This window comes from Hemiscyllium ocellatum, chromosome 10 (assembly GCF_020745735.1).
Source record: "Hemiscyllium ocellatum isolate sHemOce1 chromosome 10, sHemOce1.pat.X.cur, whole genome shotgun sequence".
Taxonomy (NCBI): Eukaryota; Metazoa; Chordata; class Chondrichthyes; order Orectolobiformes; family Hemiscylliidae; genus Hemiscyllium; species Hemiscyllium ocellatum.
The window spans coordinates 28,786,949-28,805,240 of record NC_083410.1 but is presented as its reverse complement, the minus strand read 5'-3'; the positions used below and the strand labels follow the sequence as shown (position 1 = coordinate 28,805,240).

At 43.0% G+C, this 18,292-nt stretch overlaps 1 protein-coding gene across 1 annotated transcript in view; it reads left to right on the top strand.

Annotated features, from left to right (window-relative positions):
• Positions 1-6,115, top strand: part of LOC132819389 (stonin-1-like) — a 104,725-nt gene extending 98,610 nt beyond the window's left edge. The window contains exon 11 of the mRNA XM_060830873.1: positions 6,008-6,115. Within this exon, the coding sequence (XP_060686856.1) occupies positions 6,008-6,115 (108 nt within the window). The remainder of the gene's footprint in view (positions 1-6,007) is intronic.
• The last annotated feature ends 12,177 nt before the right edge of the window (positions 6,116-18,292 follow it).

The window sequence follows — 18,292 nt, the reverse complement described above, 5'->3', positions numbered from 1 at the left end:
GACATATTGCAGTTTATGGGGAAGGGATGGTGGAGTTATATTAACTGGATAATACTTAAGGAAATATAATGGGCTGAATAGCCTCTTGTGGCATCTCCTAACTTATTGAACATTAGCTCTATAATGCTCATTCCTACTTTATCAACAGATATTGTTTCCTCCTGTACTATTAAACTGGTTCCATCTAACATCCAACCTCTCTTGATAAATTCAGTCTGTCTGTGTGCTGTGAAACTTCTGAAGCCCCATGATATGTTGTCATTATTATTTGCTTTTCACAAGGATATCCAGTCCCACTGGAACTTTACCTGTATCATTTCTGGCTTCTCATTGAATGGCAGCCCAACCAAACCCTATCTACCAGCATGGTGCTCCATTTCGCTGAATCTGATCTGGCTTTCAATTACTTCACTTTGTTTCGCTTTGAAAATATATCTAATGGTGAATGTGTCCCATTCCTGGTACTTTCCTTACCACCTTCAAGTAGGGAAAAAAAATCTCTCACACTTAATTGAAGTAAGCACAAGGTATTTCACCTGTGTTTGGGGCTCCAAACAATGAGGAAATTGGAAGGAAAAGAGCAGATGTTGCATTTTCTGCATATGCATGGGATGATGCTGGAAGCATTGGAAAAGTGGACCAGAGACTTTTCGAGCAAAATGTTGCTTTGCAGTTCTGATACTGGGGATGGGATGTATATGTGTTTTGTACTATTACACTGAAGTGATGAAAATTACTTAAGATGCTCCATTGAATGTGGAGGCAAATGGGATGAAAGATCTTTCTACTGATGGAGGTATCAAAGCTGATAAATTTTAAACTGCAATCTCTCAGATTGCTAATTTTTTTTCAACTGAGCTTTTCACTCTTCCATGTTACAGTTTTCAAAGCTTTTGCATTCACCCACTCTTCTTCCTTATACGCAATGAATGAGGTTCTTTTATCCTTCGTTCACCAAATTAATCACTATATCTATAAGATGCTTGTCCACTACATTCAGCATAATTTCAATGTCAAACACTTAGTGGCATCCTTTATGCTTTCCAAGCAGGCTATTCCTTTGTTCATTTTACTTTTAATGGAACAGTACTTCCACATGAAATCATGTTAGGTACAATGACCATGCATTTTTCTGTTCCTCACTAAGGTGATGGATTGCCAATATTCCTTGCATATCAAACAGAATTGTCTTGGACCTCTGCAGAATACCCGTCTAACCTATTTATTCTGGAGCTGTAAAGAAGTCAGTTTAAAGAGATTTGATAAATTTTGACAGGTCTGTCAGCAGTTGTGGAGAGAGAGACAGAGTTAACATCTTGAGACTCCTCTTCAGTACTGTTCTCAAGGCTCAAAGCATTAAATCTATTCCTCTTTCCACAGCTGCTGGCAGATCTGCTGAGCTTCTCCAGATATTTCGGTTTTTATTTCAGATTTCCAGCATCTACAGTATTTTGCTTTTGCTCTAAATTTAGACATTCTGTTGTTACTCTGAACTGTTTGGATTCTCTGAAGACTTGAAATTGAATCACTATATTTTAATATTTCAAAATAAATAAAAGTTAGAGAATTTTTTCTATCATAAAATTCATGATCAGCTTTAAATTTTAGAGTAGTGTTTTGAAACTGTCTTGAGCAGTCTTAAAGATGAACTCCGCAAAGTATTTGCATAGATTTCTGATGCCGTTTGCTGCAAAAATGCAGACATTTGTTTTTAATTTTTACCTCGCGTCCATGAATGAACGTGCAGAAAACAAATTCATTCCCATTAACCCTGTTGTAACTTCATGATTGCAATACCTCCTCCTGCTGTGTATTAGCTTTATAAATGTTTTTTGAGAGGTAGGAGTTCTGCCTGTTTCAGGGAGAGACACAGTCAAAACTGGCATTATTTATAGTTACAGCGAAATAAATCTACTTGTTGAAATAAAAATCCACCAAGTTTTTTTGCTGATTGTGTGCAACATATTCTTTGATCATCTTTCTGTGCCAAAACTTATTGCGTGTTGAGAACTTTAATAAAGTCAGGTGTATTGACTTGGTCAGTGTGACTTTGTATCTTTCTCAGGTTATTTTTCTTTCTTCTCATTGGCTTAGCAATAATTTCATTCTGTTGAAACTGGTTCTAAAAGTAAAATTGTTTATCCATGGAAAAGAATTAAACCCTGCATGTGTTCTGATTAAGACTTCTTTGCAGAAAGAGTGAGTAGCCGTTGCTCCAGATGCGGTCTCCTCTACATTGTGCTGAAGAGAGAGGAAGGGAGAGAAATAGTGAACTGAAAGGGAGAGAAAGAAGTAAGAGCTAGAGGTGGAGAGGAAAAAACTCCACAGTGAATGAAGAACTTGTTTATAAATATGAATTTGCAGTGGTGAGTAAGAAGGCATAGATTTAAGATAAATTGTAGAAGGGAATAGAGCATTCTTTTCCACTCGGAGGAAGAGAATTCTGGAAATATTTGACTGAAAACTTGAAAGAGGCAGAAATCAAATTTAAGAAGTAGTTAATATATAGTTGAAATGCCATAACATGCAAGGCTATCTGGATTATGAACAGGAAAGTGGGACCTTTTACAGCTAGTACAGACATGATAAATCAAATAGGTGAAAGTGAGGACTGCAGATGCTAGAGATTAGAGTTAATAATTTGGTGCTGAAAAGCACAGCAGGTCAGACAGCATCGAAAGAGCAGGGGAATCGATGTTTCGGGCAAAAGCCCTTCATCAGGAATGAGTCTGTGAGCTGAGGGGGATGGTGAGATAAATGGGAGGGGGAATGGGTCTGGGGGGAAGATAGCTGAAAGTGCAATACGTAGATGGAGGTGGGGGTAATGGTGATAGGTCGGACAGGAGGGTGGAGCGGATAGGTGGGAAGGAAGATGGACAGGTCATTAGGACGGTACTGAGATGGAAGGTTGAAACTGGGATAAGGTGGGAGGAGGGGAAATGAGGAAATTGGTGAAATCCACATTGATGTGAGGTTGGAAGGTCCCGAGGAGGAAGATGAAGTGTTCTTCCTCCAGGTGTCGGGTGGTTAGGGAGTGACAATGGAGGAGGCCCAGGACCTGCATGTCCTCGGCGGAGTGGGAGGGGGAGTTAAAGTGTTTGGCCACGGGATGGTGGGGTTGGTTGGTGTGGTTGTCCCAGAGATGTTCTCTGAAGTGCTGCGTGAGTAGGCATTCTGTCGCCCCAATGTAGAGGAGACCGCATCTGGAGCAACGGCTACAGTAAATGACATGTGGAAGTGCAAGGAAAACTTTGGATGTGAAAGGCTTCTTTGGGGCCTTGGACGGAGTTGAGGGGGGAGGTATGGACGCAGGTTTTGAAATTTCTGTAGTGGCAACGGAAGGTGCTGAGAGGGAGGGTGTGAGTCTGTCGAGGAGGGAATGGTCTTTAAGGAAAGCAGATGGGGTGGGGAGAGAAATATATCTCTGGTGGGGTCTGTTTGTAAGTGGCGGAAATGGTGGAAGATGATGCGATGTATACGGAGGTTGGTGGGTTGGAAGGTGAGGACTTGGGGGTGGGGGGTTCAAGGGCAGAGGTGTGAGAAGTGGATGAGATATGCTGGAGGGCATCATCAACCACGTGGGAGGGGACATTGTGGTCTTTAAAGAAGGAGGCCATCTGGTGTGTTCTGTGGTGGAATTGGTCCTCCTGAGAGCAGATGCGGTAGAGGCAGAGGAATTGGGAATAAGGGATAGCATTTTTACAGGAGGCAGGATGGGAGAATGTGTAGTTCAGGTAGCTGTGGGAGTCAAAGTGTTGAGTCAGTCACTGTTGATGGAGATGGAGAAGGAAGGGAAGTGAGGTGTTTGAGATGGTCTAGGTGAACTTAAGGGTGGAATGTGTTAATGAAGTTGATGTACTGTTCAACCTCCTCATGGGAGCACGAGATGGTGCTGATACAGTCATCAATGTAACAGAGGAAAAGGTGGGGAAATGGTGCCGGTGTAACTGCAGAAGATGGGCTGTTCCACGTAGCTGACAAACAGACAGGCGTAGCTAGACCCCATGCGGCTGCCCATGGCTACCCCTTTCATCTGAAGAAAATGGGTGGATTCAAATAAGAAATTATTGAGGGTGAGGACGAGTTCAGTCAAACGAATGAGAGCGTCAGTGGAAGGGTACTGGTGGGGATGTCAACAGAGGAAGAAACAGAGGGCTTGGAGGCTCTGGTCATGGCGGATGGTGATGTATAGGGACTGGGTGTCCATGGTGAAGATGAGGCTTTGGGGGCCAGGGAAATGAAAGTCTTGGAGGAGGTGGAGGGCATGGGTGGTGTCCAGAATGTATGTGGGGAGTTCCTGGAACGGGAGGGGTTGGAGGTGGAGGATAGAACAGTATCATGGTATATGGAAATGAGTTCAGTTGGGCAGGAGGAGGCCGAGACAATGGGTAGGCTGGGGTAGTCAGGCTTGTAGATCTTGGGTAGGAGGTAGAACTGGGCAGTGTGGGTTCCCGAACTATGAGGTTGGAAGCTGTGGGTGGGAGATCCCCTGAGATGATGAGGTTGTGTATGGTCTGGGAGATGATGGTTTGGTAATGGGAGGTGACGTCCTGGTTGAGGGGGCAATAGGAGGTGGTGTCTTCGAGTTGGCCTCCTCCATCGCCATGCCCTAACCACCTGATGCCTGGAAGAAGAATGCCTCATCTTCTGCCTCAGGGCCCTCCAATCCCATGGCATCAATGTAGATTTCAGCAGTTTCCTCATTTCCCCCCCCCCCCCCCCCCCCCCCCCACCTTATCCCAGTTCCAATCTTCCAACTTGGCACCGCCCTCATGACTGGTCCTACCTGTCCATCTTCCTTCCTACCTATTTGCTCCATTCTCCTCTCCTATCAATTACCATTACCCCCACCTCTATCTTCCTATCTCAGCTACCTTCCCCCCCCCCCCCCCCCACCCAGCCCCACAACTCTCCCATTTATCTCTGCACCCTCATAGTCTCATTCCTGATTAAGGGCTTTTCCCCAAAATGTCAATTCTCCTGCTCCTCAGATGATGCCTGATCTGCTGTGCTTTCCCAGCACCACACACTTGATGATGATAAACCAAATAGCCTTCTCCTGTGCTGCAAATGTCTGAGATTGTATTTGAAGATTAAATTACCCCTCTTCATTGGAAAAGATAACCATAAAAATGTAAAGCCAGCAGTGTAATTTTCAGAGTTCCTACAGTTGCATGATTTCAACCAGTGAGACTGAATTGAGAACATGCCATAATTGGCTTGCTTAAGTTCATCAAAATTGATTGGGTTGAAATAGTTGGAGTGAATCCTACTGCTTGGTCCAGTGTTAGTACTTGTCTTGGTTAGGAAATCCTGATTTCACTTTGAGGATTTGATTGTATTTTCTGTCCTGATGCTTCATTATTCCGTTGCTAGAAATTCTGGGTTGTTAATGAGAGACTAAACTAAAGCCTCACCTGCCTGTTTACGTGGATGTAAAAGATACTGAGGATAAAAGGGTATTTTTCTGGCACAACCAATATTAATTGCACCACCTTGAAAACAGAATAGCTGGTCATTATTGCACTTGCTGGTTGTGAAATGTTGTTATATATTAATTTGTTGCTATTGTTACCAACACAATTGACTTCCAACAAATTGTAGTCATTTTGACACAGCATGGAGGTGTGAACAATTGTGTGTAGCTGTCAGTTTGTTCCTTCTTACTGACTTTAATTGCAATGTAAATTGCTCAGTTGTCAATCCTTTGTTAGAACACTGGATTTTGACAAAAGATCCATTCCTGTGATGTTAGCTTGTCTTTTTAAATTCATATTTTCATGGAGTTCTGTGTATTGTCTGATTTTAAAAATTTGTTCCAAGGCAGTTTGTTCTTCCAACTTATTATGTTATTCCTATCTTCCAATGGTCCCTATATGAATCTGGCATTGCTATTCAGTTTACCTTTTTATGCTGAAAGACAGTTTTATGGAAGTGATCATTGGCATCATTGATATGATGCACTGTATTTGACTACAATGGTGTGAGTGTTTTCTTTTTGTATTAGATTCACAGAAGTAAAAACAAGTGGAAATTTTATCTTAAAGATGGAATAATGACCTTCAATGGGAGGGATTATGTGTTCTCTAAAGCTGTCGGGGACGCAGAATGGTAGCAGTGAAAACGCTGACTTAAACAAGTGACCTAATCCATTATATGAGACGTTTTCAAATGATTTGTGTGGATTGATGGCTTCTCACTGATGTGCCCAAGAACTAATTTGTAACAAATGTTGGTACAAGTTATGCTTTGCATTCATTGATGTTTCACGTACTTATGATATAATTCATCAGAATCTGTTATGATGTAAGTTCTTTCAAAAGTTATTGAACTGACTAATAATGATACTTAAAAAATACTTGCAATGGAGTAAAGTTATTAATTACATGGCTAAATATAGTTTATTGCAGGAAACTTTAATTCTATTTTTGGAAAATAAAATTATTATGCAAAATGTAACTCATAAAGAAGCAAAATGAAACTGCACAAAAGCACAAGTGGGAAAAATGTTGCCTACTATGTAAAGTTTTTGTTCAGATTGGGCAGAAAACTCTTGAGTAATTACTTAATGGTCTGTTTTCACCAGATGAACAACTGTTATGTAACACTAAATACTAATTATACCCAATAAATTGGCATTTTAATAATGGAAAGAAAATGCATAAATGGAACACAGTGTGGGACTCTGTTCCTCGCATATTTGGCTTGTTTACTTGATGGAGATAACAGCAAAAATGTACTTTTTTTCAGACCAGTTCTACTGTCCCGTGTACATAGCCACTCATAGTAATTTTCTTTTTGCCTTACATCTGAAACCAATTTATTTTTCCATATGGTATACTGTTTTAGAAGGAAATCCACAACCCATCAAGGAGGTTTCCTCACTAGATATGTAAATATTCATTGAAACTTTTACATGTAATGCTTTTTTGCAAACAGTTAAAGATTCTAGGAAATTTCATTTTGAGTGTCTGTGAATATTTGATATTTTGAAGGGTGGAAACCCTACTTTTTCAAATTAGCTATTTTCACTTGTCCACTCCATCTTGCAGACAGAAAGGCACAAGTTAATGTCTGAGTTGGCTGCAAAAAAGATGGAAGCTAACAGTTAAAGTATGTTTTCCCTTTATTTTTTCAGTTTTATTTGCAGTTGTCTATTCTAAGTATTTTCACAATATGGCAAAGATTGGTATCTTGCTGATATGGTGTGACTCAAGGTTTCATTGTTCCAAAGCACCGCACGTTATTGCTTTGTAATACTGGGACATACATGGTTCGTAAAATGCTTAGAATATGATTGCATATTTTCTCGTAGTTTTAAATTTAAAACAAACAGAAGCTCGAATAAAAGTTTAAAATATAATTTGAGTTGGGATGCATGCATATTAATTGTATATAATATCCCATGGTTTTTTTTTCCCAAGTTCACAGATATTAATGTTTTCATTTTACTTTGCTGTATTAGTTAAGAATCATTTGTAAATCATCCTAAAGAAACTCATCGGAGAATATGTTATGTATTTATGTTCCACTTTAGTGAGCAATGTATTCAATGTTCATTGTAACGAGTCTAATAAATACAGAAAATTGTCTGACTAAACTTATGAATGAAATTTATTTTGAGTTGTGGTATTGCATTTCTTATCTACTTAATTTTTGAGTAAAGACAAACAGGCCGGGCAGTGGCGTGGATTAACACCCTTGGCTCTATTGTTGGGATAGGTCAATTCCAGCCCAAAGTAATCATAACATCTTGTCCATAAGTATTGACTGTTTGATTTTGGACATTTAATTCGATCCAGTTCTTGGAGATCATGTACCATTTGTACTGTTATTGGCTTGATCCAATTTATTCAGTCCGCTGAAGGAGATGATTAACAATGGATAAAACATCTAAGAAGAAAATGTTCTGAAATTTGTCACTAACCTGCTGAATAATCTTGTGAACTTCAGTGAATCAATCTGTCTGACATTACAGCCAGCAGTGCTGGAGCCATAATGTTCTGTACAGCTCATAATGTATATTCATAGTTTAATTCTATTCTTAACCAGATAATCTTGTAGCTTTTTTATTCAAGTCTAATTTTTAAGGCAGTTAATTCCACATATCCTTATACAGTCAATGACAGGACTCCTAAAAAGCATTGCTATAGAGAGGGATCTTGGAGGTTAAATGCATAGCTCTCTGAAAATGGCAACTCAAATGAATAAGGTGGTAAAGAAGGCATATGGCATGCTTGCTTCATTGGTCAGGGCGTTGAGCATAGAAGTTGGCAAGTCATGTTACATCAACTACATTGGGAAAGATCTTTCACCTATTCTTTGATCTTGGCTGAGGTTTGTTAATATTGTACTTTTGTTCTTTGGTCAATTTAAGTTAAAGTTAGATTATTTCTTTTGTTCCTTTTTCTAGTCAATCTTTAGAGCCATAGGTTGCAGAATTGTTCAGTTCACTCTTCCCTAAACCACGTATTGCAGTATAAGCAACATAGCCACTTTAATCTATGCAAAAAAGTGACATTGAGCTGCACCAAGTAGTGGATGAAGGTCATTGATAACAGGCTCTGACGAAGGCTATGTCCACATTTCCCTTTTTACAGCAGGCACTCATCTATTCTGTTAGCTTTCCTGCAGAAACATCTTAAGTAACAGAGTTAACCACTCAAAATGAAGGAGACTTCACCTGAGTGAGATAGTGACTGGGAATCAAGAGAGAATAATAGAGGAGAGTACCAGGGTTCACAAAATACTCTGGGATGCAGCTGGCAGTAACATAGAAAATAGTTTAATAGTGAGAAGTGAGAGAGAAAGAAGTGAAGTTCAAAACACAGTTAACGTGCATACATGTAAATGCATGGAGCATGGTAAATAAGATTGGGGATTTACAGATGCAAATTAGCATGTGGAAATATGATATTGTGGCAACAAGACCTGGCTCAAGGAAGGTCAAGAATGGAAGTTAAATATTCCAGTGTATTAGTTATTCATTAAAGATTTTTAATAAAGGAACAAAAGCAGAAGGAACAGCAATATTGGTTAATGAGGACAATACAGTTTTGGAGAGAGATGATGTCACAGGCAATTTGGTTAGAGCTAAGGAATTAAAAAAAGTTAATTGCATTTTTCTTTCAGTGTAGTCTGTAGACCACTGACTAGTGGAAAGGATGTACAGGAACAAATCCTGTAGGGAAATCTCCGAGAAATGCCAACCTTGTAGAATAGCTATAAAGGGGGACTTAAGTTAGTGAAATACAAACCAGGACACTGATAGTGTAAGGTGCAGCAAAGGGCAAGTCTTTCCTAGGTTGTTTGGGAAAGTTTCCTACGCAGTTTAAGTCGCGTCCTATCAAATAAGGACTGGTTCGTTAGATGGTGTAGGTGATTTTTCTCTGCTCTGCGTAATTCCTCTGTATTACAGTGTGTTTTGGCTCGTTGAAATAATGTTCCAATGCAGCTTCGTTTGTGGATGATGGGATGATTGGGATGAAGCTGCATCAGTACCCAATGAACACAGTCTGCCGATTTCTCAGCAATAAACTCAAACAAGCAGACAAAACACGTCCAGAAACCCTAGCCACTCTCCCCTACATCAAAGACATCTCGGAAATGACTGCTAGACTATTCAGACCCCTTGGCATCATGGTAGCCTACAAACTCACCAACACACTAAAACAGCAGCTAATGACCTTGAAAGACCCTATACAGACAACAAGCAAAACTACTCTTATTTATAAAATACAATGCAAGAACTGTAACAAACACTACATTGGACAAACAGGCAGAAAACTGGCCACCAGGATACATGAACATCAAGTAGCCACAAAATGACATGACCCTGTCTCACTAGTATACTTATATACAGATAAGGAAGGACACCACTTCCAATGGGACAACACCTCCATCATAGGACAAGCCAAACAGAGACACTCACAAGTATTCCTAGCAGCATGGCACTCTGACCGGAACTCTATCAACAAACGCATCAAGCTAGACCCCATCTACCAACCCCTGAGAAAAAGAGCAAGAAATGATATCACCAACCCAAAGAATCCCAAACATATAAATAGAAAGCAGGAATTATCAGCAGTGCTTTGCCCAGAGGCCTACTATAGATGTTACCTAATAGGGTGACAAAATGTCTGGAAATGAACATTCCAACTCAGCAAGCAAGCCTACATCCAGTGTCTTGTGGATCACACAGTAGACCGGTTACCCAAAGCCACCTGATGCCCTCTGTGCAAACTAAACAATGAGTGGATCTATGTGTGGAGTTAAGGTTGGTGGATATCTGGAGGCGTCTCCACCCTACAAGTGAGGATTTTATGTTTTCCAATCCACACAGATGTCACACCAGAATTGATTTTTATTTTTCTGACCTCCATGGCAACCCTGGACTTGGCAGCATCTTATACAATTGGTAATATTACCATCTCCGAACACGCTCCAGTGTACCTGTTGGTTAAGATGGATCTCTTTATCCTTAAGAAGAATAGGTTTGTTGAGTACTTCTGTAAGGAATTTAGGGCGGTTGATATTAATTCAGGCTCAGTTCGTAGCCCGTCTATCCTTTGGGAAATGCCAAAGCCTATGCCAAGGGGTTAGTTATTTTCTATCTGCCAGTAGGAAGCAGCAGAAGGGTGAATAGCATCGTCTCATCGAAGTACGGTTGAAGGCAGCAGAGAAGGCTTAGTTTGACAGGCCCTTTGCCAAGCTACAAAGGATTATGGTGCTGCAGTCTGCATTGAATTCCGTGCTCTCTCAGACAGCAAAGAAGGAGCTTATTTTTGCAAAACAAAGACTATATGAGCATGATAACAAAATGAGCAAGTACCTAGCATATCTCGCCAAGAAAAGGAGTGCCCCTCGAGCCATTGGGTCAACTCGGGAAGGGTCTGGGAGGCTAACGTGATTCCACAAAGATTAATGCGGCATTCCAGAGATTTAACTCCATATTATAGCAATCTGAGGGCTGTGAGGAGCGTGAGGCCAAAATGGAGTCCTTTTTCACGATCTGGAGCTCCTGGATGTGACCCCTAAACAAGAGTCTTTTCTCAATGCCTCCTTATCAGAGCAAGAGGTGCAGGAGGCTGTGAAGCTATTTCAGAGTGGAAAGGCGCCCAGCCCTGATGGACTTCTCAGCAAATTCTATAAGGAATTTATAAGCATACAGAGTCATGGAGTCACAGAAATGTACAGCACGGAAACAGATCCTTCCATCCAACCCATCCATGCCGACCAGATATCCCAACCCAATCTAGTCCCACCTGCCAGCACCTGGCCCATATCCCTCCAAACCCTTTCTATTCATGTACCCATCCGAATGCCTTTTAAATGTTGCAATTGTACCAGCCTCCACCACTTCCTATGGCAGCTCATTCCATACACGTACTACCCTCTGTGTGAAAAAGTTGCCCCTTAGGTCTCTTTTATATCTTTCCCCTCTCATCCTAAACCTATGCCTTCCAGTTCTGGACTCCTCGCCCCCGGGGAAAAGACTTTGTCTATTTATCGTATCCATGCTCCTCATATTTTTGTAAACCTCAAAGGTCACCCCTCAGCCTCCGATGCTCCAGGGAAAACAGCCCCAGCCTGTTCATTCTCTCCCTATAGCTCAAATCCTCCAACCCTGGCAATAACTTTGTAAATCTTTTCTGAACCCTTTCAAGTTTCACAACATCTTTCCGATAGGAAGGAGACCAGAATTGTGTGCAGTATTCCAACAGTGGCCTAAGCAATGTCCTGTACAGCCGCAACATGACCTCCCAACTCCTGTACTCAGTATGCTGACTGATAAAGGAAAGCATACCAAACGCGTTCTTCACTATCCTACCTGCGACTCCACTTTCAAGGAGCTATCAAGCTGCACTCCAAGGTCTCTTTATTCAGCACCACTCCCTAGGACCTTACCATTAAGTGTATAAGTCCTGCTAAGATTTGCTTTCCCAAAATGCAGTACTTTGCATTTATCTGAATTAAACTCCATCTGCCACTTCTCAGCTCATTGGCCCATCTGATCGAGATCCTGTTGTAATCTGAGGTAACCCTCTTCGCTATCCACTACACCTCCAATTTTGGGGTCATCTGCAAACTTACTAACTATACCTCTTAAGCTGTCATCTAAATCATTTATATAAATGACAAAAAGTAGGGATCCAGCACCAATTCTTGTGGCACTCCACTGGTCACAGGCCTCCAGTCTGAAAAACAACCCTCCATCACACACTGTCTTTTGCCTTTGAGCCAGTTCTGTATCCATGTATTCTGTCAGATTTAATCTTGATAACCAGTCTCCCATGGGGAACCTTGTTGAATGCCGTGCTGAAGTCCACATAGATCACATCTACTGCTCTGCCCTCGTCAATCCTCTTTGTTACGTCTTCATAAACTCAATCAAGTTTGTGCGACATGATGTCCCACGCACAAAGCCATGTTGACTATCCCTAATCAGTCCTTGCCTTTCCAAATACATGTACATTCTGTCCCTCAGGATTCCTGCCAACAACTTGCCCACCACTGATGTCAGGCTCACTGGTCTATAGTTCCCTGGCTTGTTCTTAACACCCTTCTTAAACAGTGACACCACGTTAGCCAACCTCCAGTCTTCTGGCACCTCACCAGTGAGTATCGATACAAATATCTCAGCAAGAGACCCAGCAATCACTTCTCTAGCTACCCACAGAGTTCTAGAGTACACCTGATCAGGTCTTGGGAATTTATCCACCTTTATGCATTTCAAGACATCCAACACATCCTCCTCTGTAATGTGGACATTTTTCAAGGTGTCACTCTCTATTTCCCTCCATTCTATATCTTCCATATCCTTTTCCACAGTAGACAATGGTGCAAAATACTCATTTAGTATCTCCCCCATTTTCTACGGCTCCACACAAAGGCCGCCTTGCTCATCTTTGAAGGGGCCCTATTCTCTCCCTAGTTACCCTTTTGTCCTTAACGTATTTATAAAAACTCTTTGGATTCTCCTTAATTCTATTTGCCAAAGCTATCTCATGCCCCTTTTTGCCTTCCTGGTTTCCCTCTTATGTATACTCTTACTGCCTTTATGCTCCTCTAAGGATTCACTCGATCTCTCCTGTCTATACCTGACATATACTTCCTTTTTCTTAACCAAACCCTCAAACTCTTTAGTCATCCAGCATTCCCTATATCTACCAGCCTTTCCTTTCACCCTAACAAGAATATACTTTCTCTGGATTCTCACTATCTCATTCCTGAAGGCTTCCCATTTTCCAGCCATCCCTTTACCTGCGAACATCTACCCCCAATCAGCTTTGCCTAAGTTCTTGCCTAATACCATCAAAATTGGCCTTTCTTCAAGTTAGAACTTCAACTTTTATATCTGGTCTATCGTTTTCCATCACTATTTTAAATCTAATAGAATTATGGTCGCTGGCCCCAAAGTGCTCCCCCACTGACACCTCAGTCACCTGCCCTGCCTTTTTTCCCAAGAATAGATCAGGTTTTGCACCTTCTCTAGTTGGTACATCCACATACTGAATCAGAAAATTAACTTGTATACACTTAACAAATTTGTCTCCATCTAAATCCTTAACACTATGGCAGTCCCAGTCTATGTTTGGAAAGTTAAAATCCCCTACCATAACCACCCTATTATTCTTACAGATAGCTGCGATCTCCTTACAAGTTTGTTTTCTCAATTTCCCTCTGATTATTAGGGAGTCTATAATACAATTCCAATAAGGTGATCATCCCTTTTTTATTTCTCAGTTACACTCAAATAACTTCCCTGAATGTATTTCCAGGAATATCCTCCCTCAGTACAGCTATAATGCTATCCCTTATCAAAAATGCCTCTCCACCTCCTCTCTTGCCTCCCTTTCTGTCTTTCCTGTAGCATTTATATCCTGGAATATTAAGCTGCCTGTCCTGCCCATCCCTGAGCCATGTTTCTGTAATTGCTCCCATGTAAATACATCCCAGTCCCATGTTCCTAACCATGCCCTGAGTTCATCTGCCTTCCCTGTTAGGCCCCTTGTATTGAAATAAATGCAGTTTAATTTATTAGTCCTACCTTGTCTCGGCCTACCCTGACTGTTTGAGTCGCTTCTGTTTTCAACTGTACCAGTCTCAAATTGATCTCTTTCCTCACCCACCCCTCACCTTACAAGTTTAAATCCTCCCAAGCAGCTCTAGCAAATTTCCCGGCCAGTATATTAGTCCCCTTCCAACTTAGGTGCAATCCATCCTTCTTGGACAGATTGTCAGGCCTGATGCTTAACATGTTTAATGACTTATACAGTCACGATCATCTCCCATCATCTTGAAGAGAGGTCAATATTTCACTTATTCTTAAAAAAGGGAAGGTCCCAAAGGACTGTGCTTCTTACAGGCCCATTTCACTCTTAAATGTTGACTTTACAATCCTCTCTAAGACTCTTGCGTTAAGGCTGGAAACTGCGTTACATTCCATTGTTAAAGGGGACCAGTTGGGTTTCATAAAGGGCTGTAGATCCTCCAATAATGTTAGGAGCTACTTAATGTAATTCAAGCATGTCAGCAACAGTCAATACAGGGATTGATGATTTCTCTAGATGCAGAGAAGGCATTTGACCAAGCTGAATGGCTGTACCTTTTTTATATTCTAGAGCGATTTGACTTGGGCAAAGCCTTTATAAGATGGGTAAAGGTTCTCTCCAGTGACCCTGTCGCTGCAGTCATCACCAGTGGGGTATGATCAAGCAATTTTAACATTTTTAGGGGCAGCTTTTTACATTAGTGATTGAACCGTTGGCAGAGGGCATTAATAGGGATCCCAATATGTTGGCTCCAGAAGTGGGGTCAAAATTACATAAGATTTCATTGTTCTCATTTTTTTTTGTCAAGTCCAGCAGTTTTGGTGCCTTGCCTGATGCAATGCATCAGCTCACTTAGCACCTTTTCTGGGTACAAGATTAATTTTGCAAAATCAGAGGCTATGCCTATGGGTGGTCTTATGAAGGTGCTAGGTCTTGAGGGCAAATCTCGATTCCCATTTAAGTGGTCACGGGAAGTTTTTATGTATTTGGGCATACTCATCACTCCTCTTTTTGATCAGTTGTTTAAAGCTAATTTTGTTCAATTATTTAACAAAATCAGACAAGACCTTCAAAGATGGGAGGCGCTTCTGATCTCATGGTTAGGTCGGATAGCTCTTATTAAGACAAATATTCTCCCCAGTTTGTTGTACCCTAAAAGAATACTTCCCCTGATTTTCGATAAACTAACATTCAGGAGACTGAACGATTGGATCAACTCTTTTATTTGGCATTGTAAGCGGCCCCTTATTAAATTAGCTAAACTGCAATTGTCTCACAGACTGGGGGGAGGGTGGAGTGGATATCCTGGACTTTAAAAACTATCAACTGAGCTCGCTTTTATCTTAGGTGAGTGATTGGGCTTGTGGGGACCCTTTTTCAATATTGAAACCTCTCAGGCAAAGTGCCCGCCTACTAGTTTGCCGTTTTTGGACAAAATGAGGAATATTACCATAACCCCACTGTTAAAGCATGGAGGGCAATTTGACAGAGAGAAGGCAATATTGACAAAACATCTTTTCTTACATCTATAATGGGTATGTGGAGTTTTCAACCGGGCATGATAAATTCAGATAGATTCAAACGTTGGGCAGCTAGGGGTGTGTCTTGCATGGGTGATTTATTTGAGGGAGACAAAATGATGTCTTTTGATCAGTTAGCACAGAAATATCCAGCAGGGACCTCCTCTATTTTTTTTCAAGTTAGGGATTTTATTCAAAAATAAGACTATACATTTGACAGATCCCTACAAATCTGACCTAGAGCGGAGGGTACTCAGTGCTAAGAGTACACTTTCTGTCAGCACTTTATTTCACTTCCGCCCCTCGCATCATCGCTGATGTCACACGCTCAGTGACTTCCGCCACCCCTACTGCCGTGTCTGCCACCACTTCCGCCCACACTAACGCCACTCACCTGCATTCTGCTGACACGCCCCCCCCCCCCCCCCCCCCCACAGACCCCACTGCCACTATCCCCAACCCCAGAACCCTGAGGGGAACACTACCCCTGCTCATGAATCCACCCCCATTCCCCCCACCATCATACCAACTCCAGTTACTGGCTCCGACCCCACTCCCAGCTCCACACCCACACCAGATCCCAGCTCCCATCCCTGCCGAGTTTTCACCATCCCTCCAGACCTTCCCCTCACTGAGGACGAATGATTAGTCCTCAGCAAAGGACTCACCTTCATCCCCCTCCATCAACGCATCAATGAATTTAATACACGCCGTGACATCGAACATTTCTTCCGTCGCCTACGCCTCCGAGCTTACTTTCACAATCAGGATTCCCACGCACCTTCTGCGGACCCCTTCGCCCACCTCCAACACGCTGCATCCACATGGATACCCCGCGCTGGCCTATTGCCCACCCTCGACCTCTTCATTTCCAACTGCCGCCGGGACATTAACCGCCTCAACCTGTCTACCCCCCTCCCCCACTCCAACCTCTCACCCTCACAACGCGCAGCCCTCCAATCCCTCTGCTCCAATCCAAATCTCACCATCAAGCCAGCAGATAAAGGGGGCGCAGTGGTAGTCTGGCGCACTGACCTCTACACCGCTGAAGCCAAACGCCAACTCAAGGACACCTCTTCCTACCGCCCCCTCGACCATGGCCCCACCCCCCATCACCAAACCATCATCTCCCAGACCATACAGAACGTCATCACCTCAGGAGATCTCCCACTCACAGCTTCCAACCTTCACAGTCCAGAAACCCCACGCTGCCCGGTTCTACCCCCTTCTCTAGATCCACAAGCCTGACCACCTTGGGCGACCCATTGTCTCAGCAAGTTTCTGTCCCACTGAACTCATCTCTACCTACCTTGAAACTGTCCTATCCCCCCAGTCCAGGAACTCCCCACATACGTTCGAGACACCACTTATACCCTCCACCTCTTCCAAGACTTCCGTTTCCCCGGCCCCCAAAGCCTCATCTTCACCATGGATATCCAATCCCTCTACACCTCCGTTCACCATGACCAGGGCCTCCAAGCCCTCCGTTTTTCCCTCTCCCGACGTCTCCAACAGTACCCTTCCACCCGACACTCTCATTCGTTTGGCCGGACTGGTCCTCACCCTTAACAATTTCTCCTTCGAATCCTCCCACTTCCTCCAGACCAAGGGGTAGCCTGGGCACACGTATGGGCCCCAGCTATGCCTGTCTCTTTGTTGGCTACATAGAACAGTCAATCTTCCGTAATTACACCGGCACCACTCTCCACCTCTTCCTCCGCTGTATTGATGACTGCATTGGCGCCACCTCATGCTCCCGCGAGGAGTTTGAGCAATTCATCAACTTCACCAACACATTCCATGCTGACCTTAAATTTACCTGGACAATCTCTGACACCTCTCTCCCCTTCCTGAACCTCTTCATCTCCATTAATGATGACCGACGTGACACTGACATTTTTTACAAACCCACCAACGCACACAGCTACCTGGATTACATCTCTTCCCACCCTACCTCTTGCCAAAATGTCATCCCGTATTCCCAATTCCTCTGCCTCCGCCGTATCTGCTTCCAGGAGGACCAGTTCCACCACAGAACACAGCAGATGGCCTCCTTCTTTAGAGACCGCAATTTCCCTTCCCACGTGGTTAAAGATGCCCTCCAATGCATCTCGTCCACATCCCGCACCTCCGCCCTCAGACCCCACCCCTCCAATTGTAACAAGAACAGAACGCCCCTGGTGCTCAGCTTCCACCCTACCAACCTTCGCATAAACCAAATCATCCGCCGACATTTCCGCTACCTCCAAAAAGACCCCGCCACCAGGTATATATTTCCATCCCCATCCCTTTCCGCCTTCCGCAAAGACCGTTCCCTCCGTGACTACCTGGCCAGGTCCACGCCCTCCTACAACCCACCCTCCCATCCTGGCACCTTACCCTGCCACCGCAGGAACTGCAAAATCTGTGCCCACACCTCCTCCCTCACCTTCATCCAAGGCCCTAAAGGAGCCTTCCACATCCATCAAAGTTTTACCTGCACATCCACTAATATCATTTATTGTATTCGTTGCTCCCGATGCGGTCTCCTCTACATTGGGGAGACTGGATGCCTCCTCGTGGAGCGCTTTATGGAACATCGGGACACCCGCACCAATTAACCACACTGCCCTGTGGCCCAACATTTCAACTCCCTCTCCCACTCTGCCGAGGACATGGAGGTCCTGGGCCTCCTTCACCGCCGCTCCCTCACCACCAGACGCCCAGAGGAAGAATGCC